The sequence below is a fragment of the Rasamsonia byssochlamydoides genome, assembly GCF_041956645.1.
Source record: "Rasamsonia byssochlamydoides strain NRRL 3658 unplaced genomic scaffold VTN77scaffold_2, whole genome shotgun sequence".
Classification (NCBI taxonomy): Eukaryota; Fungi; Ascomycota; class Eurotiomycetes; order Eurotiales; family Trichocomaceae; genus Rasamsonia; species Rasamsonia byssochlamydoides.
This window is the reverse complement of record NW_027192385.1, coordinates 4,517-31,523: the sequence shown is the minus strand read 5'-3', so window position 1 is coordinate 31,523 and position 27,007 is coordinate 4,517. Positions and strand designations below refer to the sequence as shown.

General features: G+C 49.7%; 10 protein-coding genes across 10 annotated transcripts; 5 read left to right on the top strand and 5 right to left on the bottom strand.

Moving 5' to 3' along the window:
- Positions 1-3,141: 3,141 nt before the first annotated feature.
- Positions 3,142-3,626, top strand: VTN77DRAFT_2575 (uncharacterized protein; the record flags this gene model as incomplete). Its single annotated transcript, XM_069418429.1, has 3 exons — positions 3,142-3,285; positions 3,341-3,413; positions 3,472-3,626. 3 exons carry the CDS (start codon positions 3,142-3,144, stop codon positions 3,624-3,626), a joined length of 372 nt encoding a protein of 123 aa, XP_069282056.1.
- Positions 3,627-4,199: 573 nt separating this feature from the next.
- Positions 4,200-4,954, bottom strand: VTN77DRAFT_2574 (uncharacterized protein; the record flags this gene model as incomplete). The annotated part of the gene is made up of 3 exons (XM_069418428.1): positions 4,200-4,381; positions 4,470-4,568; positions 4,687-4,954. 3 exons carry the CDS (start codon positions 4,952-4,954, stop codon positions 4,200-4,202), a joined length of 549 nt encoding a protein of 182 aa, XP_069282055.1.
- Positions 4,955-6,459: 1,505 nt separating this feature from the next.
- Positions 6,460-7,449, bottom strand: VTN77DRAFT_2573 (uncharacterized protein; the record flags this gene model as incomplete). The annotated part of the gene is made up of 1 exon (XM_069418427.1): positions 6,460-7,449. The coding sequence occupies one exon, from the start codon at positions 7,447-7,449 to the stop codon at positions 6,460-6,462; it is 990 nt and encodes a 329-aa protein (XP_069282054.1).
- A 695-nt stretch (positions 7,450-8,144) lies between these two features.
- Positions 8,145-10,055, bottom strand: VTN77DRAFT_2572 (uncharacterized protein; the record flags this gene model as incomplete). Its single annotated transcript, XM_069418426.1, has 3 exons — positions 8,145-9,174; positions 9,231-9,834; positions 9,896-10,055. 3 exons carry the CDS (start codon positions 10,053-10,055, stop codon positions 8,145-8,147), a joined length of 1,794 nt encoding a protein of 597 aa, XP_069282053.1.
- Positions 10,056-11,698: 1,643 nt separating this feature from the next.
- VTN77DRAFT_2571 (uncharacterized protein) lies at positions 11,699-12,503 on the top strand (the record flags this gene model as incomplete). The annotated part of the gene is made up of 2 exons (XM_069418425.1): positions 11,699-12,021; positions 12,077-12,503. The coding sequence occupies 2 exons, from the start codon at positions 11,699-11,701 to the stop codon at positions 12,501-12,503; spliced, it is 750 nt and encodes a 249-aa protein (XP_069282052.1).
- Positions 12,504-14,014: 1,511 nt separating this feature from the next.
- VTN77DRAFT_2570 (uncharacterized protein) lies at positions 14,015-16,103 on the top strand (the record flags this gene model as incomplete). The annotated part of the gene is made up of 2 exons (XM_069418424.1): positions 14,015-14,481; positions 14,534-16,103. The coding sequence occupies 2 exons, from the start codon at positions 14,015-14,017 to the stop codon at positions 16,101-16,103; spliced, it is 2,037 nt and encodes a 678-aa protein (XP_069282051.1).
- Positions 16,104-16,581: 478 nt separating this feature from the next.
- On the bottom strand, positions 16,582-18,582 carry VTN77DRAFT_2569 (uncharacterized protein; the record flags this gene model as incomplete). The annotated part of the gene is made up of 1 exon (XM_069418422.1): positions 16,582-18,582. The coding sequence occupies one exon, from the start codon at positions 18,580-18,582 to the stop codon at positions 16,582-16,584; it is 2,001 nt and encodes a 666-aa protein (XP_069282050.1).
- A 1,155-nt stretch (positions 18,583-19,737) lies between these two features.
- Positions 19,738-20,832, top strand: VTN77DRAFT_2568 (uncharacterized protein; the record flags this gene model as incomplete). The annotated part of the gene is made up of 1 exon (XM_069418421.1): positions 19,738-20,832. One exon carries the CDS (start codon positions 19,738-19,740, stop codon positions 20,830-20,832), a length of 1,095 nt encoding a protein of 364 aa, XP_069282049.1.
- Positions 20,833-21,490: 658 nt separating this feature from the next.
- Positions 21,491-22,463, top strand: VTN77DRAFT_2567 (uncharacterized protein; the record flags this gene model as incomplete). Its single annotated transcript, XM_069418420.1, has 3 exons — positions 21,491-21,534; positions 21,634-22,289; positions 22,387-22,463. 3 exons carry the CDS (start codon positions 21,491-21,493, stop codon positions 22,461-22,463), a joined length of 777 nt encoding a protein of 258 aa, XP_069282048.1.
- A 61-nt stretch (positions 22,464-22,524) lies between these two features.
- VTN77DRAFT_2566 (uncharacterized protein) lies at positions 22,525-23,814 on the bottom strand (the record flags this gene model as incomplete). Its single annotated transcript, XM_069418419.1, has 3 exons — positions 22,525-22,661; positions 22,713-23,573; positions 23,649-23,814. The coding sequence occupies 3 exons, from the start codon at positions 23,812-23,814 to the stop codon at positions 22,525-22,527; spliced, it is 1,164 nt and encodes a 387-aa protein (XP_069282047.1).
- Between the last annotated feature and the right edge of the window lie 3,193 nt (positions 23,815-27,007).

The window sequence follows — 27,007 nt, the reverse complement described above, 5'->3', positions numbered from 1 at the left end:
AAGACTTCACACACGTTCGACTTTCGAAAAGAATGTGGTCTGACCGTACCGGACGTGTCAGACGGTAAAAGATTGGACGTTCGAAGAGTCAAGGCAAGACTAAGAGGAAGAGCTTGACTTGTCGAGCAGTTAGCAAGATGGTTCACAATAAGGATTGTTTGTCCTGAAAGGATGACGGCATGACAGGTTGAAAAAGACTGTCATTGTCTGAGATTCAACAAGACAGACAGGACAAACGTGAACTGGGTAGATGATTATGGAGGACCAAAAGAAATGCTGTCTTTACCTTTGGACGTTGAAGGAGGTGATCACTCTTTTGGCTTCAGAACGTCACAAAAGTTGTGCTTCTTTAAGGAACGATAAGTTTGCCACAGGCAAGACGGAACCAGTGTGAAGAGAGAAGGAAGGACAGGAACTGGCCTGCAAGAAGGAACAGAAAGGAAAGTCGAACAGTGAGCTCAAATCCGCCGAACCAGTGTGAGGTGAGAATAGAAGAAGAGAGTGTGGGAGGCAGGAAGAGATGGGAGGTTTATATGGACAGGATGAAGGGTATGGGGTGGCCGTTGTTTCAACCGAACTTGGCAGGAATATTCACTACTAATCATTGCACTGCATCAGCTAATGTGGTGGAGATCTGCAGAGCATTGACGAGAGAAGCTTGGTCTGGAAACATTCTTCATCTGTTGGCTGACAACCTGCTGACAGCCCCCGCCAAGCCGGAAGAAATTACAGCTATCGAGCCAGTATGGACGAACGATGGCAAAGTGGATCTGGACAGGTGAAGCAGTGGCAAGAGTCTTATGGAGTATTACATCAGCGATTATCGAACTGAACAACATTAGGGGCCATCATTATGCAAGGCACATGAGATGCCGCCGTGGCGAACCATACAGAGTACACGACCGAAGCGGTGATCAGTGGAGAGGGAGTTCGTTCTCCGCTGTTGTTTCAGCGCGAGAGAAACAGATCTGCTTCATCCACTCGAGAGTTTTTTTGCCTTTTCTGACTGCCTGATGCCTCGGCCCTGGAGGGGCAAACCCGATGGATTGGTGGGCAGCGATCAGGCACAGAAAGTTAGTTTAGCTGACGGGAGTTTTATCCGCTTCGGTTTGTGGAGAGGCCTCCACAGTGGCCCAATAAGGCACAACGCACAACCTCAGTTCATTTGAACGTACACCATACATCTGATGTGGTTCCAACCAGATGGCTACATATGCACTCTCAAAGGGGTGATCTTCAGATGGCCTGAGAACAATAGAAAATCACGATTCAACTACCAAATCATTGATTCGAATTCGCGTCTCCTCATTCCGACGTGAAGAGTTAGTCTTGTGTAAGGAGAAAAAAATTTTTTTTTCTCCTTTTTCTTTTTCTTTAATTTTTCTCCGTCCCTTCTAGAGTGCAGTACAGTGCAGGGGTGGCTGGTCGCAGGTTTTCACCGCGATTATACTGCCTATAAACGCCTGCCTGGCTGAGGTGAGGCTACCGAAAAAGGTATGGTAAGCGATAAAGTGTGCAGCCTTACCCATCCAATCAGGCAGGAATCCCTGTCAGCGGACGGGCGGGTGGGGCCTTTTTAAAGCCCTATCCGCAGAATCGTTCCACGGTCAGCACTCGGAGATGTTGGATCACGCGTTCTGATTGGACAGCACCACCCCTGCAGGATATGCCAAGCCCTGTCCCAGTTGGGATGGATCGACTGGGATTTGCCTGCTGGGCGAGATCGTGCGACGTAGCGCTGTCCCCGAAGCCCCGACGGGTATGACGAGTTGTCGAGGACAAGTGGTGATAATAACTCGATGGGAAGATCATCACTTGTACAGGTCAGAAGTGAGCTTGCTGCCCTGACTGTGCCTGCCAGTAGGATACAACATCTTAGGCACGCGGGTGACTTGTCCATCTAACTTGGAACACCACACATCACAGAAGAACATTTATTGTTCGCGTATAATTCTGTATCCCTGTCCGTGATCTGCTACAGCAATCACGTCATAGAACTCCCCTACATCAACAGTAAAAAGAAATAAAATTACCTGTCATCCTGTATTTCTCCCACAGAGCCAATTATATAGTGTGTAACAGTGTTCTAGAACTAAGGTTCGTTTCATCCTTATTAATATTAATAATTATTTCCTCGTGAAGGTTGTACAGAGAACAGAGAGCAGTCCTGTACAAAGAAAAATTAGGCATCTTGACCAGTACCAAGTTCCGATTTTATTCTGTATGTACAAGGATCGTTATCTCCTTATCGATTAGCTGATAACAAAATTAATTTTTTTTAGCGCCGTTTCAGATTCGATCATTGTCATATTTCACTGTTCACCCCACGCCAAATGAGTGAGTGATTCATCACTAATTACAGACATACCTAGGTCAATCAGTAAGTAATAAATTTGGCTAGATTTATGGAATATCAACTACCTACATACCTAGCTAGGTACCTGACAGCCAACAGAGGCAGGTTCATGTGATGTGTTTGAAACGAAACAAACAGCATGAACAGTAGTTTATTGCCTGACTAGGTTGTTTGGCGCCTAGGTTAGGTATCTACCTAGTACAGAGTGTACTGTATACCTAACAATGGGTGAGAAAGAACGAGGAGAATCTTCAGTGCATCCATGGATACTATCAACTTGTTTTTGATACTTGTGTGTATATTTTCAGTCAAAGAATTAATAATCATTATACCTACTCTACAGAAGACATCATAAAGGGACCATAACAATCTCTCATCTGCTTCAAAGGATTCCATACCTAATCACTAACTACCGGTAAGATTGCTTTTCTCTATCAATATATACACTATGAAAAGTGGCTACACAATCAACGTACTGACTCCTGCAGTAAATGGTTATTGATAACTTACCTAGGTAGGTAAAGAAAGTTCTGTTCTAAAGCAGTGATGGACAAGTTTGGGTGCATCTCTCTGAATTCGAAAAAACATCACATATGTACATACAGTACAGTATGAGCTGAAAAGGTCTCTCGTGTGCAACATACCTACCTACCTATGTAGCTGCTAACTCAGGTCCACTGGTTTGAGGATACATAATTAATTGGGGTGGTCATCCTCAGACACCAGCTAGCTAACCAGCTCTCTCTCAGTCAGCTGACCACCACCCCCTTCACACCTACAAAGGGATGGCCAATTTTCTCAGCATCCTCTACGAGCTCGTCTTCGACATGGCACGACTCCTCCCGTACACAGATGCCCGACAGGATACGCTCGTGCAGCTGATCCTCGAGCTCCGCAAGCTTCCACCAAAGCCGTGCCGGATTTGGAATGTGTGTTTCGTTAAACCACCCCCCTGTCATCCACTCTAACCAATGCAATGGCTAGGAGAACTGTATTGTGTATACCGATGAGCCAGTATTCCCTGTGGTGATGGAAGACAACTGGAATGGAAACCATGGTACAGTTGCTCCCCCTCCCCTCCACTCAGCTCAAGGACTGACGGACTCCCCGTGCAGCAAGCGACAGTAAAGAACAGCACTACGGAGCCTCTTCTTCGACGTGGAAACAACAATGCGATGAATGGGTGAATTTTTCATCCTTCCTCGCGCGGTGCATCGAATCCGGCGTCAACGATCACTACGAAGACCGCTGCAAATACCCCTGGCATTGATATCCCAGAGGGTCTTGAGAAGGACCTCCCCGCTGGAGTCAAACGCGACTGTCGGGTGATGGTTGCCGCACAGTAATCCTCCTGGCCGGGCGCGTCATTCACGAACAGCTTGTCAAGACACGGGGTCTGGAAAAGTGGCGGCTATGGGCGAGCAAGTTCAAAGAAATCGCCGATAAAGAGAATAGCGAGTCAGAATTGACTGCTGCAGCTGGCGAGGCTTACAAGAAGATGATCTCCCTCCATCCAGAGCTGTTTTTTATGTCCGAGGGAGGGGGCAAAGCTAATCCTTAGGAAACAGGGAAGATTGAGATGGAGGCATGGTCATTGATTTGCACCTGTACCCCCTTTAATCTGTCTTTTTTTTGGATTCGGAGGAAGGGAACGGCGTTTGTTACTCAAGATCGATGTATTTGTTCCTTTATTCAATTTGACGATGATGTAACATACGCAAAGACAATAAATACAATAATAAGGTGAAGTTATGAGCTGTTGTTTTGCTCTACCAATCCACCCACATTTTATTCTCCGTCATCATCATCATCATCATCATCATCTACCTATCGATCTATCTATCTACCTCCCCACCCCCAAAGCCCAAACAATCGCCGCAGCCCCCGTAGCCAATACCGCCGCAAGGATATCTGCAGGCCACATGAGCGTTCCCAGCATGGCCATACTCGTCAACGTAGCGAAGATGCCTCCGGCGGGAGTGAAGCCGCCGTACATGAAGGATTGGAAGGCTGCTGCTAGGGAGCCTAAAACACAAAAGTAAAAATAACGAATATGGTATTAGCAAAGGGTTAAGTTAAAATTAGGGGGGAGGAGATAGGGTGGTCAACATACCTGCAATAATACCCGCGGAACCGAAACCGAGAGATAGAATCAAGATCATGATGACAGTGAACGTGATGGCCCATGCAAGTATGATGGCGAAGATATCTTCTAATTCTCAATTTTTGGTGTTTTAGTTTTTGTTAGCGAGTGGCTCATATTCATTACAGACACACCTTGCATTTTTGAGCTTGAGAGAGAGACAGAGAGAGGAAGAGACAAAACTCACGAGGCTGCTCCAACCACTCCATCACCTCCGCCCAGTACAGCCGTATCCAAGTTCCTAGGTCATTTCCACCGACCCCTGCGTAAGGGTTGAAGTCGACGTTGAAGTCGAGGTTATTGAGGTTGATACTGTTGAGGGTGTCGATGAGGAGCGACCACACCGGGAAGAAGCGCTCCACGACAAACTGACTGATGGCCGTGCCGATGCTGGCTGCGTGGGTGAAGTTGGTGCTTGCGAGGAGGAGGTTGGGAAGTGGAATCGGCATTTGCATTCTTGCTTTGTATTTGGTTCGTTTTTGTTGTTGTTTCCAGTAGATGGATGTGGACGATTTCGGTAGCGGATGATGCTGCTGATGCTGCTCGTCTGGTCTGCCTGGTCTTGTCTCGACTGATCTAGATAGAAATAAAACGTCTGAGCGATGAAAAGAGAGTATATAAAGAGTGGATGGACAGATGGATGGATGGATGCTTCTGAGGAGAGGTTTGGCTTTCAGGCTACAGCGGTTAGGCGCATCTAACAAGAAATGTCGAATAACGAATCAGAACCAGAATCACCACAGGAGATAATTTCAACTCTTTCAAAGAGGGTTTGATTTCTGCTCATGCACTACCCTATAAAGGGGGAAACAAAATCGTCAGGCGGATCTGTCGAGCCACCAATTCATGGCGGCTGGAGGTCCAATCGTTTTGTTCTGATTAGGAGGGGGGCATTTATTCCACATGCATGACCAAACCAACACATATTGTTATTGTTATTGTTATTAGTGAGCCCGGGCTATGTAAGAGGCTGCATTGGTGGGTGGGTAGTAAGAAACAGCGAACTACGAACCGTAGTCCTTTCAGCTTGGTATAGAACAGAGCTTACTAGCGTTATTATAGTTCGTAAAAGGACAGTGTATATGTCCTTTTCACACTTCACAAATGTCCAGAAAAGAAGCCTGAGGGCTTTACGGCATGGATTTATTTTATTAACCCCTCCTCAGCGGTGATGGTTCAAGGCTGCGCCCGTCTGTCTCATGGGGCATCCAATGATAAACACAACACCAGTCAGCCAGCAATGCTCGATTTCGTACAGAGTACGACAGAAGGATGATGATGACGATATCCGAGCGAGGAGAAATCCTACGCAGTAGTGGCATGACGTATGGACATATTGATTACACGATCATGCTATCTATCTATATGTACACTGTAGACTAGTCTGAAAAATAGTGATCCAGTAGAACCCAAAAAAAGCTGTTGGGGGAAAAAAAAGCTACAAAGCAGATATCATATCGTACTGGATGAGTTTCTTCCGCTCTTGTAGAAGCGATGGTTCCCTTGGAAAGAGGAACTTTGAGTAGTCAGTTCGAAGATGGTGTTCTGAGCTTCTATCTTCCAACATGATTTGTAACTCTTCTGAGTGCATGTGGATGCCGGCTCTGTCATAAACTGGATGTGGAGTCCGTTGCTGGACCAGCCAGCAGTCTCCTGTTCAGAACTCATGCTATTTTCAAGATGCCCCTCAGGCATTGCTTAGCGTGGTATTTTGTTGTTCGACAGCAGCCAACTTTGCGTAATGGGTTTATGCCGCCGGTATATGTAGACGATTCCTCAAGCCACGACCAGCCACTGTGACGAGCAGGTCGAACTACCATAGCGGATCATTCAGCCATTAGACTGTTTGACTGTTCAGTCAATGGCGGATTGATTGCAGCACTGCATCACGGCAGCGCTGTAGCTGTTCCAAGCGTCGCTCGAATCCAGCCTCGAAGGTGAGTAGACAAGCCATCCTGGGTCATTTCTTCCCCTTCTTCTTCCCCTTATCATTCCCGGATGCTTCCTTCGCAAACCCCCCTTTCACCAACGCGTCCCTCCCGACGTTATTGATGATCCGGAACCGATCAGGCCCCAACTTGATGCCGCCATACCATCGCGACACCACCACAACGACGTCCCACACGTCCATCAACTGCATCAGATGCAGCAGCCGTCCTCCAGCAGCCGTCTCGCCGTCATCATCACAGTCTTGGACAATGGTTTCCGCTGCTGCATCCGGCTTCTTCTCCCGGATGCGCCACGCGCTGATGTTGTGCGTCGCAGCAGCAACCCGCTTGTCCGTCGCGAGGAGATGGTCCAGATACGCCTCCGCCTGTTCCCTGCTCGTGACATGCGCTGCTCGCCCGACAAAGACGGATTTCTTCTCCGTGACGACGTCCGACAGGACCCAGTCGGGGGGACTGTCGATGCCAAAGGCGTCTCGAAGAGATAGCGTCGCTAATGAGTCCGCGACGGACTGCGTTGAGTCCCCACCTGCCTCGTGACCGTCTAGATGTTTCTCGTCACCCCCATCCGGGACCTGTTTCGCACCGCCTATACTCAATTCTTCGAATTTCTCGCTCGCTTCGTTCAGGACCTCAAACAGACAAACCTGTCCCGGCTGGTGCGTCCGTCTTATAATATCCTCCAGCACATCGACGGCGATTCTGCCCTCGCCTCGCGACGCTGTCGACGCGGTGCCGATGACGCGCGGCGGCGTATCCGGATACTGCGCATCGAAGCCGACGACAAAGGACAGATGCGGGTGATTGGGGATCTGCAATTTCACCGTCGTCGTCACGCCTTCACTGGAGGCAACGCTCGCACTGCCCAGGTCCAGAGTCAGCGGGGCATTGCTCTCGGGCGACGTGGTGGTCACCGCGTCGATCGTCGTTGGGTCGAAGATGGCATTGATGGCTTCGATTTCTTCGGCAAGCTCCCTGTTCTGTAGTGATTCGAGAGAGGACATTTCAATTCTCAGTGTAGTAATTTTTTTTTCTGGCAGGTCCAGCCAGTTCCTTAGACCAGGCCGTCGGTGTCCGAAATTTCCGCCTGTCCCGGCAGATTCCCTCGTTCCAAAAATTGGCAGTCGAACAAAATTATTTAAGTGAAAGAAAAGCAAAACAGCTAAAATATATACAAATAAACGAAAGATACGGTATCTTGGTGATTTGCATGAATGTGAGGATAATCTGCTGGAATAATAATAAATCAGTCGGGGAATGATCATTCAATTTCTCGAAAATGTCGGAAGAATTCCGATCACCCCACCACCGCCTGCCTAGGTCGCCTTCACCGCCTACCTTTACAGGTGTGTGTAGTAGCATCACGCCATCGCTGGGGTATATTTCGCGAAAAGAGACTATGCTATTATAAAAGGTAAAAGGGAAAAGAAAGGAAAAGAAAGATTTTCGACTGGTATGGTTGTGGAATCCGTCAAGTCTTAATGATCTACGGACCAATGTCATCATCTACTATCTTCTAAACGAAACTGTTCAGATATATATATATATATTTGCACTCAGCATGACTTAACCTCATCTTTCAGGATTAGAAGTTTAACCTCAAGAACGATCAATGAATTATATTAACATAAGATCTAATGAGATATCAAAAATATCCAACACGCGCCAGTACATTACGAAAATGTCAAATATCACGATTCTAGTCTAAAGAGACAGGTGTGATATCCGGAAGAGGTTGCTCGAGTTCCTTGATGTCGTCGAAATTCTTCAGCTGCCAGAACGCCCGGAACCCAGCGACAACATGCTGAGCGGTGTCGGCTACCTGGTCCGTCTCCATGGGCGCAAAACATAGCCGGAAGTACTGGTATGCGGTGTCGTAAACTTCCTTCGTGGGAGCAAAAACCTTCCCTGGTGCTACCAATGACAAGAATGGCTTCTTCATCAGGAAAAGCCACAGCGCGGTGCAGACCTTTTCTGGTCCGTACCTCGACAGCAGTGGGTGGGTGTCAACGCGGATCTTGAGCCACACAAACATGCCGGCCGTCGGCCAGACAAAGTCGTACATCGGCACTTTGTTTATCACCTCCCAACCGCTCAGATCCTCACTTGTGTGTTGTTCTGCAGCTTCGTCGACGACAACATACTTGCCCTCTTCGAGAGTCACACACATGTCTCTCATGCGGCGCTCATATTCTCCACGCAGACCTTCAAGCCACCGGACCCAGCCGTCCATCTGCCAGCCGGCGTCGTCGCTGGAACTATTTTTATCGGACGCACCCTGCCTTTGTTGGCCAAGGAGGACTTCTGCGACCATTGCCTGAACGAACCCAGATGGCTGCTGGGTCGACGACTCAGTGATGCGGAGAATTCTTTCGATGATGGCAGGCTGCGCAGTGATCCATCCCAGACGACAGCCTGGGGCGATGGTCTTGGAGAATGTATCTAGACGCACGACACGCCCGTCGGTATCGACCGACAGATAGGACGGAACGAGGGAATCCAAGAACTCGTATCCAGAGGACCGTCCGTGTGAGTTATAATTGCGTGTGAATAGATCCGGGCCCGCTGATTCTCCGCGGTACTGCGCAGCTAAACGATTCGCAGAAGGATACTGGAGATTCCAGTATGGCTCATCTTCAATAATGATGATGTCGTACTTTTGGCAGAGCGCATATATCTCCTTGCGACGCTCAACAGACATCGTTGTCCCCGTCGGATTTTGACCCGTCCTGGAAGCAGTCAGCATGTTATCACTTTGTTTTATGTACGGTTAGGATCTACTCACGTCACGGTGTACATCAGGTGCGGCCGTCGTCCCCGGCTAAAATCCCAGTTTTCCAGCACGTCCGCTAACCCACCTGGCCCAGAAGCCATCATGCCTTGTTCATCGATAGCCACTGGCACAACATTGAGTCCCCGCGGTTTCACGGCCTGGATCGCCATCATATACGCAAATCTTTCACAGAGGATGCCCTCTCTCTCACCGATCCACCCTCGCTCCTCAATCCATATATTGCTGAGCGCCTCGATAGTTTTGGAGAATCCGTCGGTGGAGCCGCATGTCAAGATGACCTCTGGCCCATTGGCATATGGCACGTTCGGGTGGAGGTGCTCACGGGTGAACTTGCGAATAAACGACAACAGTGGCGGATAACCTTCTGCGGTGCCATACTGCAACGCAGTGAGCAGGTCGATCTTGCTCAGGACGTTTTTTGTCTTGCTCTCCTTGGGTACTTTCACGTGGTCCGCAGCTGGAGGTTGGTGGGAACTCAGAATCCCAACGTTTTCCGGGGGGTCGACTGGAGCGATGGGCGTCGATTTGAAGCGATGCGGGTGTGCAACTGCCGCCTCGAGCGTGTCAAAGGGAAAGTATGAGAAGTGAGGAAGGCCTGGCTGGTCAGCAACTACTATGGATATCTTTTTCACGACTGGGGAATCGCCTGTTCTCACCTCCAGCCAAGTTGTGGATCCCAGGAATCTGGAAATACTTGTAAAGACCTTTGACGGTGCTCGCCTCGCGCTTTTTGGTCACATGGGAAAAGTGGTGAGAGAGGTCCAACGGCGGCGGTAGGGCAGCCCCTTGCGTTGCTGGCAGTTGTGATTCGGCCATGATCGCTGGAGCACGCGGCAAGTATTAGGTAAATATCCTAGGTGCAGCACTGTCATGCCCCTACTGGGCTTTTTCTGAAGGATAGGATAGAGGTCAGAATGGCAAATAAAAATATATATTATATTAGAAGGTGACAAGGAAAACAGCCTAGCACTGGATTTTGTTTGGGGGAGGTGAGATTCCGCTTGCTTATCTCTGCCGATAACTCGCTATCTCCGACACGAAAAGCGTGTCTCCGCACACTGGGGAGGCCCACATTGCATCCGATGACAGGCTGAGCCAGATCTCGCGATAAGCTGGGGTTTGCACAGGGCTATGGAGTATGGGGATTAGGTAGTATTCGGTCGATACTAAGTGCTTTTGGAATTAGTAGATTTCTGTCAGAGTGCTTTCGCTCCTTTCCCACGCGCGGAGGGTTCTAAGCTAGACCGGGGTACCTGCTGCAGAATCCAACTGCAGTTTACTAATCACTCTACTCTGGTACCCCCAGAAAAAGTGAGAGCCATACCCAACACGGTTAGTAAGTCATGTGACCCCCAAAGCAACGCACCTGACCTACCTACCTACCCTACCTATTTATATCCTCCCAAATTAGAATAAAAAGCCTATTGTCATGGGCTGGTGCCCATAGCCCATATAGAGACTCGGGCAGAGCCCTTGTAACCTCAACTCAAGTCAGGGAGAGAGTTTGTTGATTGGTCTGCCTTGACTCAAGTCAAGAGACCCAGAGGGGGAGCTTGTAAGATTGCAATACTTGCGAGCCCTGGTTCATAAACAGCATACCCCTTCCCCTTAGCCTGATTCCTTTCCTTCCCCATCGAGACCTCTTGTAGGCCACCCTTGTTGTAGATAGCAACATGAACTGTTAGGCCTGTCACAACTAGAAGCCAAACCAAGAACTAATTGGTCCCGACTTGAGTCGAGCTTAATGTGACCTTGGTTTTAGTTGGACATTCTGTGAGGTAGTAAGGGAACGTGACATTAGTTTCTACATACATCATATCGACATACCATCGGGTAGGTCACTTCAGAAATGAAACTTAATCTAGGGCCTGGGGCCCAGGGCTAGGGCTGGCGAATTCACTTGACCATGGGACTTCCAGGCTCCTTCCTCTGCCACCTCACACACAAAACTCAACTTCTGCATCATCCAGAGTATAATGTTGTCATCAGCTCCATCTCTATAAATTAGTCTTAACCTTCCATGAATCCCTGACTTGCTGCTTCATCACTATCTGATGTTTATTGTCGGCAAAAAAGGATTCCACAAGGAGAATCCAGGTGGGCAGCTTCCTGGGTAGCTCTTTCCTCTACAATACATCAGCTGTTGCCTGGCTGCCGTGACTGTAAGATTCATGTTCTGCTTACATTTTTCTTCCTTTAATTGTTCGCTACCTTCAATTTGTGTTCTGGGAAACTTCACTCATGATTTCTGAGTGATGGTTCCCTTGGTCTTGTGTTCTTTTCATGCTTGTCTTATCTTGATCGTTCACTGGTTTCACATTTGAGCTCTTCAGAATGGTAGTTAGGATTTCTAACCGTGAGCTTCGTACGAATCCCTTGGTCTCCCGTCAACTGGGAGAGCCGGGTACAAGAGGAAACAGGTCCCTTCTCCCGAAAGAAGTGACTCAAAGAGAGTTCACATGGATCACTCCGACACTTTGGAGGAATTTTCTCTCAAAGTACATGAGGTTCTGAAGTGTCCGGATCATGGAGTCATTCTCCATGCCTTGAGGGACTTGGCGGAGGGCAAGAGGGCAACTTTGCTGGAGGGTACCGTGGTAGAACCATTGTCGGGTCTTGGGCAGCAAGTTCGCGGGAATGATCCAGAGGGAAATTACAGAAAGGCGATGACTGCACTATTGAGTTGGGGGGTCCGTTCATTTCCTGTTCAGCCATCGCACACCAGGCCCAATCTGTGGACTTCGATGGCAATCCTTGATGGGCCCAAAGGTTACAATCAGCGGTAGGTTGAGCAATCAGCATCTGGATGGCGAACTTCAACTGACTACTCTTACTAGCTTATTTACTGATGGACAGTATGTTCAAGGTGGAATTTGTGTGGAACCTACAGAGCCTGCGGAGGCAGGATTGCTTGTGCCCTGGCTCCCCAAGCCGACCGTAATTATGCAGCCCGAACGACAACCGGTTCAGCCATTTGATGAAGATCTCCAGTATGTTGTTGACTTTCTGAATAACGATGACAATGCTCGTGCCGTCGTTGCCACCGCCTCCAGGTTCGGTTGGGAGAAGTTATCGGTAGATTGCATCTGTCTTTACGTCGATGCAGATTCGACGACAAATCTCGCAACCTCAGTCGCCTCCCGAAATGCACTCACAATCATCTTGAAAGCTGAATTTCGCCACGCGGGTGACAGCATGGAAGCTGCTAAAAGGCTCTTAGAGCCCCCAGGACTCGATCGACTGGCGATCAGTGAACGGGAGTAGCAGTTGCGGAAAACCCTCGTTAGGCGTGCTATTACAAGCGTCGGGGCTTTTCGGCATGGACAGTCGATATCCCTCTTAGGCAAGGAGTCGAAAGGTTCTGTTGGCGTGTTTTTGTCGCCAGATGGCCTTGCAATATGCACTGACTGCCTACCATGTATTGCCGTTCAAGACCGCTAACGAGTCTCGCGTCATGCTCCTGGTGGACTCGATGTCCTCAGTCGTTTGCTAGTCGTCGCTGAATCCGATCGGATTAATAACGAGGACCTCGATTTCTTGCTTGAAAGGTGGCATCAGAAGTGCGGGACGTAAAATACGGTCACATTGGGAACTAATGGAAGCGGGTGGAGGAGTGATTGGACCTTGTTCCGACTTAACGATGAGTGGAAAGGAGTGAATGGGTCGTGGTTCAATAACAGAGAGCTGACGGGCCTATTCATACGAACTGAAAGGCGCAAATTCAAATTCACGGGCTGCAATGGTATCATCGACAACATCGATGCCATGGCTGGAGATGTCTGTTACAAGGACGGGGCAGCCACTGGTTGTACAGTTGGAAAGATCAGGCCCTCCGAAGCCCTGATGTTCCAGAAGGGCACGGCGGACATTGTTATGGAGGAGGAGGAGGAGCAAGGGTCAAGCGCCTCATCGACAACAAACGTGAACCGTACAAAGCTCATCACCTTTCATCGAGTAGAGAAGGACAACGATGTCTGCGCGCCAGGTGACTCCGGTTCTGGTCTATTCTGTCCGGTCCCGGAGAAGGATGACTGGAGCTGGGTAGGCCAGCTAGTTTCATTGCTCCATGTGGAAGAGGGGACGTCTGTCGGCCTCGTGATACCGCAAAGTGAAATCCTTCAATCCCTGAAGGAAAATACTGGGATTTCATGGCGCTTGTCCAACTAAGCAAGTCAAGAGGAGCTATCAATTCAATTAGACATCATCACTGTTTAGAAAAGGAAAATTTGCTTTACAGGCTATATTTACTCGTTAATGGGCCCAAAAAATCAAGATAAAGTTCTACACAACCTCTGTCAGATAGCGGCTCTCTCGACTTGAGTCGAGAAAGAGGAGTATTATAGTTTATAAGGACCTACCTTCTGGAAGATATTTCTGATTAAAGTGTGTTTGAGTCTGGACTTCCTCGTGTGCTGGCATTGGGTGGTGGCATTGGCTGAAACTGGCAGCCTCGGCCCGGAACAACAATCAGCCAAGCCTATGTCCTGGGTCGACCCATCGGATGAATTGAGTCCCAATCACCGTTCATGATTGCCTTTTCTTTTCTTCCGATGAATTTATTCGTCTCTTCTCTTCGACGCGATGGACTATTCGATTCCTCTTTGACGTTCGTCCTGTTTGACAGCTCGAAGCGGGTCTTGGTGTTCCGCAGCTCCCGGTAGCATCACTATCTGTGCCCCACCAGGGCTGCAGTGGTAGTAGTGGTAAGCGCATATCGTCGTCTTTGACTGTCCCAGCTATGCTGACCATAGCGCTTTCAATGTCAGTCATCCAACATGTTCGAAGGAACGCGCGATGAAGAGCGAGGCGTCTTCATCCCTCCTCCCTTGACCGATGACGAGAGCAGCAGTGATCCGGATGCGTCGGCTGCCCTCGCCATAGAGGAAGAAGACACAACCACCTTTCGCCTTCCTGTCTGGCTACGAGAATCATCCAAGTCATTTCGCTGGGGCTGGGTTCCCCTGCCGTTGAGAAAGGCTGGCCGCGCGACAGCGCGCTGGGTCAAAGGCCCCGTTCCGCCTCGAGACCTGCTCTTCAAGCCTCTGTTCCCGACCATTCAAGAGCTGCCTGTCAAATACCTGAATCGCTTCTTCCCCAAAAGGCGCCACAAAATTGCGCTGCTGCTGTTGCTCTATTCCAGCTGGTTTCTATCTTGGTTCCTGGTGTTGCTTCATTCGACCTCCTCTGGCCACATTGAGGGCTACGGCAGGCCGCAGCTCATCTCCTGCTCAGCGAGCTATTGGTATGTACACGAGCTCGACATTCGTGAACGACACATCTGACTGATGATGCAGGTCTCCTGGAAACAGATGCGGCCTTAACGGAAATGATTGCCGGCCGTTCAGTTCCTCCACGTTCGCCTTTCGCTGTCCAGCAAACTGCAAGTCCACAATCTTGCTGTCGCCGCATACGGTTGGAAACCAGACCCTCAATTATGAACCGCTGGTCGTCGGTGGTCAAACCCCTGATTCGTCTCTTCCAGGCATCTATCGAGCGGACAGCTTTATTTGCCAAGCTGCGATCCATGCTGGTGTGGTCACAAATTCTGCTGGTGGTTGCGGCGTGGTGAAGCTGGAAGGTGCTGCGCATTCATACCCCTCCGTCTCACAGAATGGGTTGACGTCAGTTGGCTTCCCATCTACGTTTCCCAAGTCGTTCAGTTTCGTGCGCCTGTCCTCATCCCAAGCCACTTGCCCGCAGGACCCACGATGGCCTCTCCTGGGCATCACCATCGCTGCCGTGGTGATCCTGTCGATCTTCACGACTTCCCCGCCGGTATTCTTCTTCAGTACATTCTTCATCCTCATCCTTCATGTTGGCCTGGTGTCCGATCCCCCAAATCTTCCGACCCTGACGGACCTTTTCTCTCTTATGCTGTCGCGCCTTCTCCCTGCAGCGTTCATAGCATACGTGCTCTATTTATACTGCGCGCGCCCTCTCCTGGAACGAGTCTCTTCCCCCATCTACCAGCTGAGCAAGACAGTTCTCTACTTGCCACCCGCTTTCATTGGCGCCTTGAACAACTACACATTTGCGGTCTGGATTCCTCTCCAGCGTCTCACGCCGCATGACCTCGAAGCGCAACCAGGTGCCAAAATGGCGCTCTCTATAGTGGTCACCATTCTCATTTTCATCGTTCTCAGCCAAGCATGGTATATCCGCCTTGCGGGGCTGATGCCACACTATCTCAAAGTCTACCTGACAATGGGTGCCATCCTTCTCATTTTACTGCCTTTGCCCGGTCTGCGACTCCGAATCCACCACTATATCCTTGCTATGTTGCTGATGCCCGGCACTGCGATCCCCACGCGGCCCTCGTTGATTTACCAAGGTTTGCTTCTCGGTCTCTTTATCAATGGCGTCGCGAGGTGGGGCTTCGCCTCGATCGTCGAGACTCCCGCCGCTCTTGGCGAGGATCCAGTGTCTCCGGGGGGTTGGTGGGGCGCGGCAAGTCCCAATATCACCAATGCGTCGGTTACCATTGAGCTGGAGGAGGTGCCTCAGATCATGCATCACAAATATAGCGGCAATGGAAACATCACGATTGATCTGTTTGAACCGGAGCGGATGGCCGAGCTTGGCGTCGATGGGGTGAGCGTGCTCGTGAACGACGTGGAACGGTGGCGAGGGTATCTAGACGAAGACCGACAGGGGAAATTCACGTGGCACCGTCACGGCCATCGGGGTCTCGAACTGGTGCCAATGGCAAACTTCGAGCTGGAAGAAGATGTTGAGTTCGACGCAGACGAACCCGAAGACCTATTCTTCCGCTTCGCATTCCTGCGCGGCGCTGAAGCAGGACGATACGGCGGCGTCGGCGTGTGGAATAAGGACGGGAGCTGGATCTCTCCTCCGCAGACATAGATCTTGCAGGCAGCAGCAGCAATCAAATGTGTTGACTGATGATTGTTGACCTTGATGACTTTAAACGGAGGGACTTTGTTTTGGGAGACGCGAGAAAGATTATATACCCTAGATTATTGATCAAGTTCGATTCTGCTGTGTTTTGGTTTCGGTTATTTGGGTTGGACGATTCTTGGTTAGCCATGCTGATGATATGATGTTTCACGCGTGTCACGACACGCCTTCATGTCTGATGATTCATTCGTCGCAAGCAACGTCTCAAGCAATTCTAGATCTGTGTCATGACTATTTTTGAAGTCCTTCATTCATGTGTGTCAGTAGTCGATCGATCAATCCGATCCGTAGGTCTTGAACTCTCATTTCTTCTTGGTAGAGATCTTGTCTTGTCATGCCGTGTCATGAAAGAAGACATGGACTATTCTAGATCATTCATCTTCGAGGATCTTGACTTGCGTCCGCGTCCGCTCCGATTATTTATTTACTGTTTGATACCCACAACAGCCAAATTCCTCGGACTCTCGCTATACTCAAACACCGGCTCAACCCAGCACTCCTTCACGATCCCCAAGGGTATATACTCGCGCAGGAACTGCCACCGGTCCACAACGATGATGGCCTCGACGACCGCCGCGCTGAACGCCATCAGGGACCAGACGACGCTGAGGTTCTTCCTCGCGGGCCAGTAGTCTGCTGCATAGCGCTCGAGTTCCTCTGTGGTGATCTCGCGTGCCAGTCTTGCGACTTTGTCGCCGTATACAGGGTCGCGGGTTAGTTTGGAGAGGGCGGCTTGTGCGTAGGTAGGGAAGGACGCGTAGGCGGATTTCCGCAGCGAGCCCACGATCAATGCTGTTCCTCCGGAAGATCCTTCGGAGGGGTCACTGCTTCCAAAGCCCAACTCGTCGAATCGCGCTGGGAAAGTGGGTTTGGGGACCACGCCGTGGTCAAGGAGGACACGCTGGAGCAGGGCGCGGTAGAAGTGCCGGGTGAAGAAGGCTTCGCTGTCATCTTTGCCCCAGTTGTAGGGGGCTTGCACGGCCATCATCCGCGCGGTGATGTTCAGTTTGATGCCCGTGCCGCTGACGTGCTGGTACTCTTCTAGGCGTTTGGACATGGGGAAGCCGTGGGGGTCGTACGCGGTAGAGGTGCGTTCTAAACGGGGATGTAGGGATCGCAGTACGGGTAGTCTGTATGTCGCTGGACCGAGGCGCTCGGTCATGAGGTTGTAGCAGCATCCGATCATGGCGACGGCCACGACGGACGGGTTCAGGACTAGCGAGCGGACGCCGTGGTGCAGGAGGTTGCCGCAGGAGTGGAGAGAGACTACCATGACTCTTGCATCGGTAGCTTTTTGATCTGTATCGGTTACTTCTGATGCTGTTGCCGAGTTGTCTGCTTTTGAGCCCTGAGGCTGGATAACAGGACGGATGATGGGCTCGAGATACCCGTCCTGGATTTCGTGCTCGATATAGTTCATCGATCCTTTAAGTTGTATCTGCGAACGGTCCTTGGCTCGCCTCCTGCCACTGCCATTGCCAGCACCCGGAGCGGGACTCAGATCATCCGGGTCGAGATCAATCTCGCTGAAGACGTTGATCACGGTGACGTCCTCTTCCCCGTTTTCCCTTCCATCTGCGTCTGGGCTGCAAGCTGAACATGATGGTTCTTGGGAAGATGAACCAGAGTCGTTTTCGCTGACTTCTTCCGAACGAGACGGCGATGCCTCCGAATCATTATCTACGCTGTGTTTATTCCTCACGTTGACATGCTCCTTCTTATTCCGCACGACGACTTTCCTCTCCGCCAGTCGCGCATGGACATCCATGCCCTGCGCTCCGCGGATATTGTCGTGCTGGCGCTCGATGGCAATGACATGGCGATTGTACGGCGGACTGGCCAGCGTCCGGCCCAGGTAATTCTGCCCGGACCCAAAGTCCACAATGTGCGTGACGGGCTCGCCTCTCGTCTCTGCGACACTGGTGGCGAGTGAGTCGACGTACTTGGAGAAGTTCTCGACCTCGTGCAGCTTTTTCGTTTTCATGCCTACCGCGATGTGTCGGGGGATGGCGCTCTTCTTGGAAGAAATTGGAGAGGTAAAGTCGCGTCGCAAACTGAGCCGGCGAATGTCGCGGATGTAATCCAGGAGAGTCCTGGGAGGCACCGGGCCCCCTTTCCACGTCTGTGCCTGCTGCTGCACATTTTCCACCGTAGCGCCATCCTTTGGATCGAACTGCGACAGATCCTCCCTCATAAGCAGATGAAGGATATCATGAACATCGTGCTTGTCAAAGAACTGCCGCCAGTCCTCCGGCAGCAGCGTCGTGTACAGGTCCGGTTCGCGGGTCAGGAAATCGAGGATGTGCACGCCGCCGCACAGGTTGATGAACAGGTGGGTCGACGTCGCGAACGAGAGGAGAGAGTCGATATAGGAATCCGCATCCTTCCACTCGGGGGAGAGTGGGAGGGGAGATGCGGGCGCCATATGTATGTATATACCGGGATACCCAGGGTGTTTGTGTTATTTCATCAGTGGTGTGCTAAAATGGCGCGAGTCCCGCAGTGACACTAGCTGTACATAAGCCTATTCTCGAATCGGTCGTCAGGTCCCTGTTCCTGTTCCTAGGCAAAGTTTCCTCTTGTTCATTGTTATTATTGGCGATCTGTTAGAAAAATTTCAAGATGCAAACGCGATTGCAGGATTGGGTTTAGCGCGGGACAACTCTCGAGGTTCGGCGAGTTTATCGCTTATCGTCACGTGCAGCGTGGGGGCCGGGGAAATCCATGGGCCATGGCTCTGATAATTATCCTACCTAGGCAATTAATAATGTTTCCAATCTTTCTGGCTGGACAGCAAGGAGATTTAGCTTCCTCTTCCTCGTAGGTCTGTGCCTCTTAATCTATGGTCTTAACTCAGAATTCATTTCTATCCTGTCTGTCTCCCCATGTCTGATACACACTCCATATACTCATTCTACACCAATCAGCAAACTATGGGCAAACTGTGTAATAACCTACCTTCTAGAACGCGGGAGAAGACTCATTGAAAAGTGGACTGCATGCACATTCGAAATCCGCAGCAGCGTCAATCAGAATCGGATCACATGTGATCAGTCAGCGTCTTGAAAGTTTAGCGTGTGATTCACCAACACGCTAAGGCAGTGAGTTGCTTGGCAAAGGCCCTTTCTCCTGTATGAATTCTGTGGGATGGCTGCATGTCGTCAAATACAGCTGCAATCAACGATCCTCTTTCCCCAGGGTGGTGGACACTGGGCAAGTCTCAATCCTGGCTATGGTTGACACGTGAGATGGCGCTGCAGTCAGATGAACGTGGTTCACTGAGGTTGCAAGCCGACTGGACTGCATGCGCAAACAGGTCGGAACCAGGACCGATTACCATGAATTGTCTTACTGTCCACGGGCAGATGATGCTGCTCCTTCCAGAGTGCTGCAGCCAGTTGACTTTTCTTCTGTTCATTAACATGCCAGGTAAGATACCTAGGTAGGCCACGCTCGCGGCCCCTAGCTCGGCCCCCACGAATATGTGAAGGGACAATGAAAAGCCAAGTCTTGCCATGACCGATCTGGTTGACAAAGTCTTTGAGGCTTAAAGGAGAAGGGTCATCTAGATGATTAAGAGATGTCAGAAAGAAGAAGACTGTCGTCATCGTCATCCATATTCGGTGGCGTGCCTGATGTGCTCTTCCAGATCCTCAGTGTGGGAGATGTCTCCGCCATACCGCTCGTGTGCCGCCTCAACAGAGCAACCTACCACACGATCAAATTTCACGAGGCCCAGATATGCACCTCGTACCTTCGCCATCACCACATCCCGCCTTTTGATCCGGTCCTGATGATGGATCGCGCGACGGGGCAACCCTGCGCCCTGACGATTTGCAATCTGCAGAAATTCCTTCAGCGCCAGGAGACGGCGCGGCAGCTGGCTTCGCGCATCGCCCGCTCTGGGTGGGGAGCATGGTGGGCGATCAAGAACACCGAAATGGACGACGAGGCGGACCTGTTCCGGCAGCGGGTGGAAAGAGGGCTGTACGTGATGCTCCATATGGCTGACATCATCAGGGAGGTCGAGAGGACCAAGCCCCCGCCGGACAAGATGTGTCCGATTTCACTCGGGGTGCATCGCTACCTCGTGTCGCTCCGGCTACCATGCGCGTTGGAATCGCGGAAGAAGGGCATGTGTTGGCTCCCGCGGCACGTCGCGCATATCTACCGGGTGCTGGTGCACAAGGCGCAGCATCGCGAGATCGGCAAGCGACGATTGATTTTCCGACAGTATCTGGACGAGGAGCGGGAGATCGACTTCCACATCGCGCTGCAGATGCTGCGGCTGTTTCTAGACACGATCCTCTTCGCGCACAGCCCTGACGACGGCAATGTGCTGAGCGAGGACTGCAGCATCATGTGCTGGTTCCTCCTGCGCCAGCCGGCCCATGCCCTGTCGCGCATCTTCCTGGAGTTGCCCGAGGCCAAATGCTGCAGCGTGGAGGACCGCGCGCGCAAGGACAGCTTCGTCTGCAACTACGCGGAGGAGCTGAAGGAGTACTGGGACGCGTGGAACGGCGATACGCACTTGGACTGCAAGCGGTGCGAGGCCATGCTCCGCAGCTGGAGCGTGGACGTGATCCTGAACGACCGTTGCGGGCAGAAGTACGACCGGCAGGCCCGAGAGTGGGTGAGACAGATGCGCGGAGAAGGCGAGTCGCCATTAGACTAATAGATCGATCAGTCCTTATTTCCATATTTTCTTTGGGCCATTTATCATCGTCGTGAGCGGGCGTTCGTGTCGAGCTGCGCTTCGATGCGCAATGTTGAGCAATTAATTGACTAGGGTGTAGAGCTAGCGCGGTTATATACAGTACGAGCGATCGATCATACCAAATCACTTTGGAGAGATGTCTCAAGTTGAGATGTCTATGAGATCGATCGATGATACATATATCTGCTTGCGAGTCCTCTGATATTCAAAGTGTAATCGATAATATCGGGTGAAAGCTAAAGCGATTCTGGAGTCAAACTTCCCCTCCTGTCAGCAATTTAAAAATGACTCCTACAAGTTGAGACAAAAGAGAGATTGTAAATTAGACAGGAGAGGCTATATTTAGCCAGTGAAACTACAGAGTAAGGGATAAATTGGAACGCTGGAAGCTGGAGTATGAGTGGGTGCTTCCACCCGTACCGAGCTGGCCTAGACGGGGGCGGGAACGGCAACAACACAGTAAGCAATGACGAACCTACCAGCTGCCCTTCTCCAACAAACACAGCAACTACAGTTCTACAAAGGTAGAAATGCCGCTCTTTTTATTTTACTGTTGAAATAACCTCTTTCCAATAAATTCCACTCCTTCTCTTTCGTTCACAAATCATCAACCAACATGAACCCATCAGAGTCGACAGACCCATTCCTTCAGGTCCAAGCGTATGCCTCCCTATCCTATCCTATCTTACCTCGACCTGCAACATATGCCGCAAATTTATTTAATGAACTTCGATAAATTGCTCATGCTGATAACAACAGAGACGTCCTCGCGACGCTGCAGACCACCCGCCCCCTTTTCTCCTCCTACCTCCGCATCCGCTCGCTCGCAACCTCGCCGTCCAATCCCGAACTGCAACAGGCCCGCTCAGAGCTCGAGTCGACGTTGGAGGACCTCAGCGCCGATCTGCGCGACCTCGTCGAGAGCGTACGCGCCATCGAGCATGACCCCTACCGATACGGCCTCGAGCTGGACGAGGTCGAGCGCCGACGGAAACTGGTCGAAGATGTCGGCGCGGAGATCGAGTCGATGAGGGAGGAGCTGCAGAAGAATGTCGTCACGACAGCAGCAACAAGTACTACTACAACAACGGCAGCAGGATTGCCCAACCCGTCCGATTTCGACAACCTCCTCTCGCCCGATCCTGCCGGCGAAGGAGGCGGTCGGGGCGGCGGCGACGACTACTACTCTGCCTACGAGCAGCAGCGGCAGGTCGAACTGATGCAGGCGCAGGACGAGCAGCTGGATGGCGTGTTCCGCACGGTGGGCAATCTCCGCCAGCAGGCGGATGTCATGGGGCGAGAGCTCGAGGATCAGGCCGAGATGCTCGACGAGGTCGACTCGCTGGCCGATCGCGTGGGAGGCAAGCTATCCAATGGAATGAAAAGGATCAGACATATTGTGCGGAAGAACGAGGGTGAGCTGCTGTCTTTCGTTTTATTTTAAAACGCAAAGCTACTTTAAAAGCAAACGACTTTTCAAATTGTGTCAGACAACTAACGAAATGGTATTAGATACATGGTCATCCTTCTGCATCGCGGTCCTCATCTTCGTCCTGGTCCTGCTATTAATCCTGGTGATTGTTCTATAATGTACAAAGAGATATTTTAAACGACTGAATCATGGCTGGATATTGGCGTATTGTCGATCGATTAGGTCTTGACCTTCTTGCGAGGCCGCTCCTCCTCTTCTTCCTCCTTGTCGTCACCCTCCTCTTCGTCGTCCTCGTCCAGGTCTTCGAGTTCCTCGACGTCGGAGTCAAAGTCATCGGGGACCTCGTACGATTGGACTAGTTATCAATTAACGAGTGACTCTTAGTACGCGAGAGGATGGAACTTACCATAGTATTTGAGGGCACCAGGCCAGAGATCCTCTGCAATGGCAATGGCCAGGTCTTCGCCGTCCGGGAAGAGCTCTGCAGCTTCCAGGCTGTCTTCTTCCTCTTCGTCCTCATCATCGTCATCGTCGGCATCTTCATCGACCTCTTCACCCTTCTCAATCTTGGCCCATCGTTCTGCCTCCTCCTTCTCTGCCTCCTTGGACTGCTCAGCAGACACGTCCCGTCCGCGGTAGCCGAAGAAGGCGAAGAAGCTCATTCCCGCGGGGCTGCGCCCGGCGCCTTCGTTGTCATCGTCCGCCTCCTCGTCCTCATCGCCCGTGACGGCCTCGGCCTCAGCCTCTTGAATCTTCTTGACCAGGGTCTCGTACTCGGGGAGTTTCGTCCGGTCAACGGACTTGTCTTTCTGCTCAGCTTCGAAAAGGTCGCAGGCGGCGTCCAGCAACCCCTTGGTCAGATCCTGGCCCTCCTTCCAGTTGATGCGAACCGGCTCGGAGACGTAGCCCTCCCAGGTGCGGCGCTTGCCCTTGGCAGTCTTGGTGACCTGCTTGCGCCAGTAGAAGTCCTTGACGAGGCGGGCGTTCTCGAAGTACGGGTTCTCGTCGCCGGTCGCGAAGTCGAAGATGAGTCGCACACTGCGCGGCTCGCCCTGGCCGTTGTCGTCAAGCTCGAAGCGCTCGACGGTCAGGTTCTTGAGAGACTGGCCCAGGACAGCGGCGTCGGAGGGCAGGATGTACTCGTCGATCTCGGCGGGGGCGTTAGCGAACACGCGGGGCCAGAAGTCAGCATCTTGCAATTCCTTCGAGGCGATGAGGGCATTGCGCTTTTCGTAGAGCGGGCGCATGAGGGGGATCGTCTTGCGCACTATCATGTAGATATTAGAATTAGCACTAGAACAAACACATGCAATAAAAAATGATACTTAGGTCCAGTACATACACTGCTCAACCTCTGCGCGAATAAACTCCTGCTCCAGCTGCGCGATCTTGCGCCCGGCCTCCTTGGGGATGGACGGCGCCTCGATGCGCTCAAAGAGCGACTTGCCCTCGTTGCCGTTGGCGGCGTCGCCGTTAGAGGCGCCATTCGTTTTCGTTTTGCTGGGCATTTTCAATTCTCTCGTCTTGTCAGGTCTATTAATTGATTCAATTGATGATACTCGAGTGGATAGTTGATGAAAGTAAGGGAAAGAGAGTGAGAGAGGGATGGAGGAAGAAAGAAAGAAGAGAAAGGGGTGGGCGATGTTCCCGTTATTAGATAGCTAGGTAAGACGAAAAAAAAAAACTAAGTTGCGGGTGATTGAAGAGCTTTCTTTCTATGCCCAGTAAGGTTTCTTTTTTTCTTTTTTTTTTCTTATTACATAACGAACTTTAACTACCTAGGAAACTAACCTATAATCTACCGTACCAAAGTTTTAATAAGCTACAGCCCACCAGGATAAAGTCGGACGAGTAAGGTACTCCGTAGGTTTGATTTGAAAAAAAAAAGTTTTATCTCTTTGTTTGTCCGTCTGTCTCTCGGAGCAACAGCATAACTGAGCAAGGCTGAAACTGACGGAAGAGGCTTGGCTCGAGGGGACGATTGGACGATGGGATTGGACCCATTATTTAATTACGATGGACCTAGCATATTATTGGATCCCGTTATTATTGGATCAATAAATGGATACACGGAGTACGGAGTACATAATATCAATGGGATCCATCCATCAGACGATGGCCCACAAGGCCACAAGGAAGGAAGGATGGATCCACACGGCCAGCCCTGGAGACCCTCAGACTCGCTACTACTCCGAACAGTACTCCGTACGGAGTACGGAGGTCGTCACCTGCATGCAGATGCAGTATGTACGGAGTCTTGTAACTTGAAGCTATATAGCTACCTAGGGGCATATCGTATTATTCAAGTTGTTGTTCATGGGATAATATTAGGATACAGGATGGAATATCAAAATTCTATCTCTATTTTATTTCGCTTTACTTCTTCTATATACCTATATCTACTAGTTAGTATAGCTTCTATATTAATATTAAGTTATTGCAATATTTAATACAAGCCTTGCAGGTTTCGCTTTGCTCGACTGGTTTAAACTTTACCTGTTCTAGACTACTACTATATAAGTGATTTTTATCATCTACTTCCTAGGCGGGGCTCCCTACCTATATTCCTTGCTATAGGTAGTTGAAGTTCTTGCCATATCCCTTACTAATATTTGTCTTCCTTATTAAGCTATATCCCTTACTAATGGCCTAATATATAATTTCTTACTAATATTAGAGGTAATTTTTTTTGCCAATTTATATATATCTCTTGCTAATAAGATTTTATGAATTTAGTATAGGATGCTTAGATGTATATGTTGCTTTTTACAGCCACATAATAGTGTGCAAAAACGGATTTTAATGTCTTATAGTATAGACGATTGTTGCAATATGCAATAAGAAAAATTTCTTTGCTGCTTTTTTTTTGTCAAAAAAAAAACCTTGTATATGCCAAGCTTCAGTATGAGACCTCTATTATTATTGTTCTTACTAAATAAAAACGTGTCAGAGATGATGATGAAGAGAAGTCTGATTTGGGTAGGAGATGCCTGGTGGCAGGTCTATATAGGCGCCAGAACTGACTAAGCCGGAAAGGGGCAAACCGGAATCTCCAACAAAACGATATTTTCTATTTCTCATGTGGTCCGACTACTTCCTTCTTATAGTGAGTGATTTTGACAGCATAGACCGGCCAAAGACAAATTTCGTACAATTTTATTCTAAGTCTATATTTTCTTATTTTTAGGACAGTTATCCCAACATTTTTTGTCTTTTGTTTATGATAAGGAAGTTATAAAATTTCCTTATTTAAAATTACTAAGGTTTTATTTTATCTACTGTTATCTAGTTCGGTATATTAATAATGTGATTCATCAATAGTAATCTAGAATTGGATTATTGATCTAGAAATAACTTATAATTCTCCTTGAGTATTATCATCACGTAAACCGTCAGTAATCACTAGTAGTTCCTTAAGGCCATCATACATATTGCTGTGTGACTTCTTTATAGGTCTGTATACATTGATAAAAGCATTGTGTAGAGATAATGGGTAGATAGGGAATTTTATTTTATGCTCTATCTACTGGTAATATATTATTAAAAATGAATGTGGTAAGTAAAGATGACAGGGATTATGGATTACCACATTTTCTTTTTCGTTGACGAGCTAGATTCTATTGAGTCTGCCAGTAAATTACATCAGTCTTCTCCGTCCGGGTAGCAGCTCGTCACGACGCCATCATCTCCATCAATAGAAGGTAATCACTGGCTCCGAACTCAAGCGGATTGGAATCGGAGACGACAAAGTCCCTTTTGCTCCCCCCGTTTCGATTACTGACACTGACGCACTCCCCAGATAGTAAACTCCCTAAACCACAGTAAACACCGACAAACATCTCTCTATTATTAGAACTTTTAATTTAAGATTTTCATTGGATTTAATTCGTGGAAGCGGTGAAATGAATACATTCAGTAAATTATGCTGATTGTTGTGGTTCTCTTGGTTAATAACCTACTAATAGCCCGTCAATAACTTATCTTAGCTTGGATAGTAGGATCAAAAACATAATGTAACCTGATTTGAATTGGCATTCATTCCGTGCTTGACATGGTATGCAGATAGAAAGATAGTCAGGGCACACAATTTCGCTAAATCCATATTGTCTCAATGTTGTGTCCTTAGATCACGTCTGTACAGTTAGGTACGTAAATGACAAGCTTTCCTTCCTAAACGGGAAACTACAACAGGCCCCGCGCCTGCAAGGTAAGCATGATAGGTACCTACCTAGGTACCTGCTGTAGGAAAAGTATAAAAAATAAAAGATAAGAGAATGAGAAACCCATAAAAAAGAAAAGAAAAAAAATTAAAAGAATTTCGAAAGAAAAGTAAAAAAAAGCTCACAGCCCCCAGCTTCTACCTGGATAAGGGGTGCTCCGAAAACCCCTGTTTCTCCTTTCTATACTGTAAATGGCAGGGATTTTACTACTGTCCACGACGGCAACAACGTCTCGAACCCGTGACTCCCAGCTTGAACTAGGTCAGAAGTGTTAACTTGGGCTAGGGGCCCCAGGTTGTGTTGTAGGTAGAGGGTCGATTCTGACTTATGTAATGCCTGCCATGAAATTCTGCAACAGGGCTGTGATGGCCCGGATGAACTTCGGTGATGACGATGGTCGTCTCTCCTTTCCCGTGAATCTATGAACAGACCGCAGCTTTCAGCTCCGCATCGTCAGACATTTTGCTCGCGTGTCTGCCCC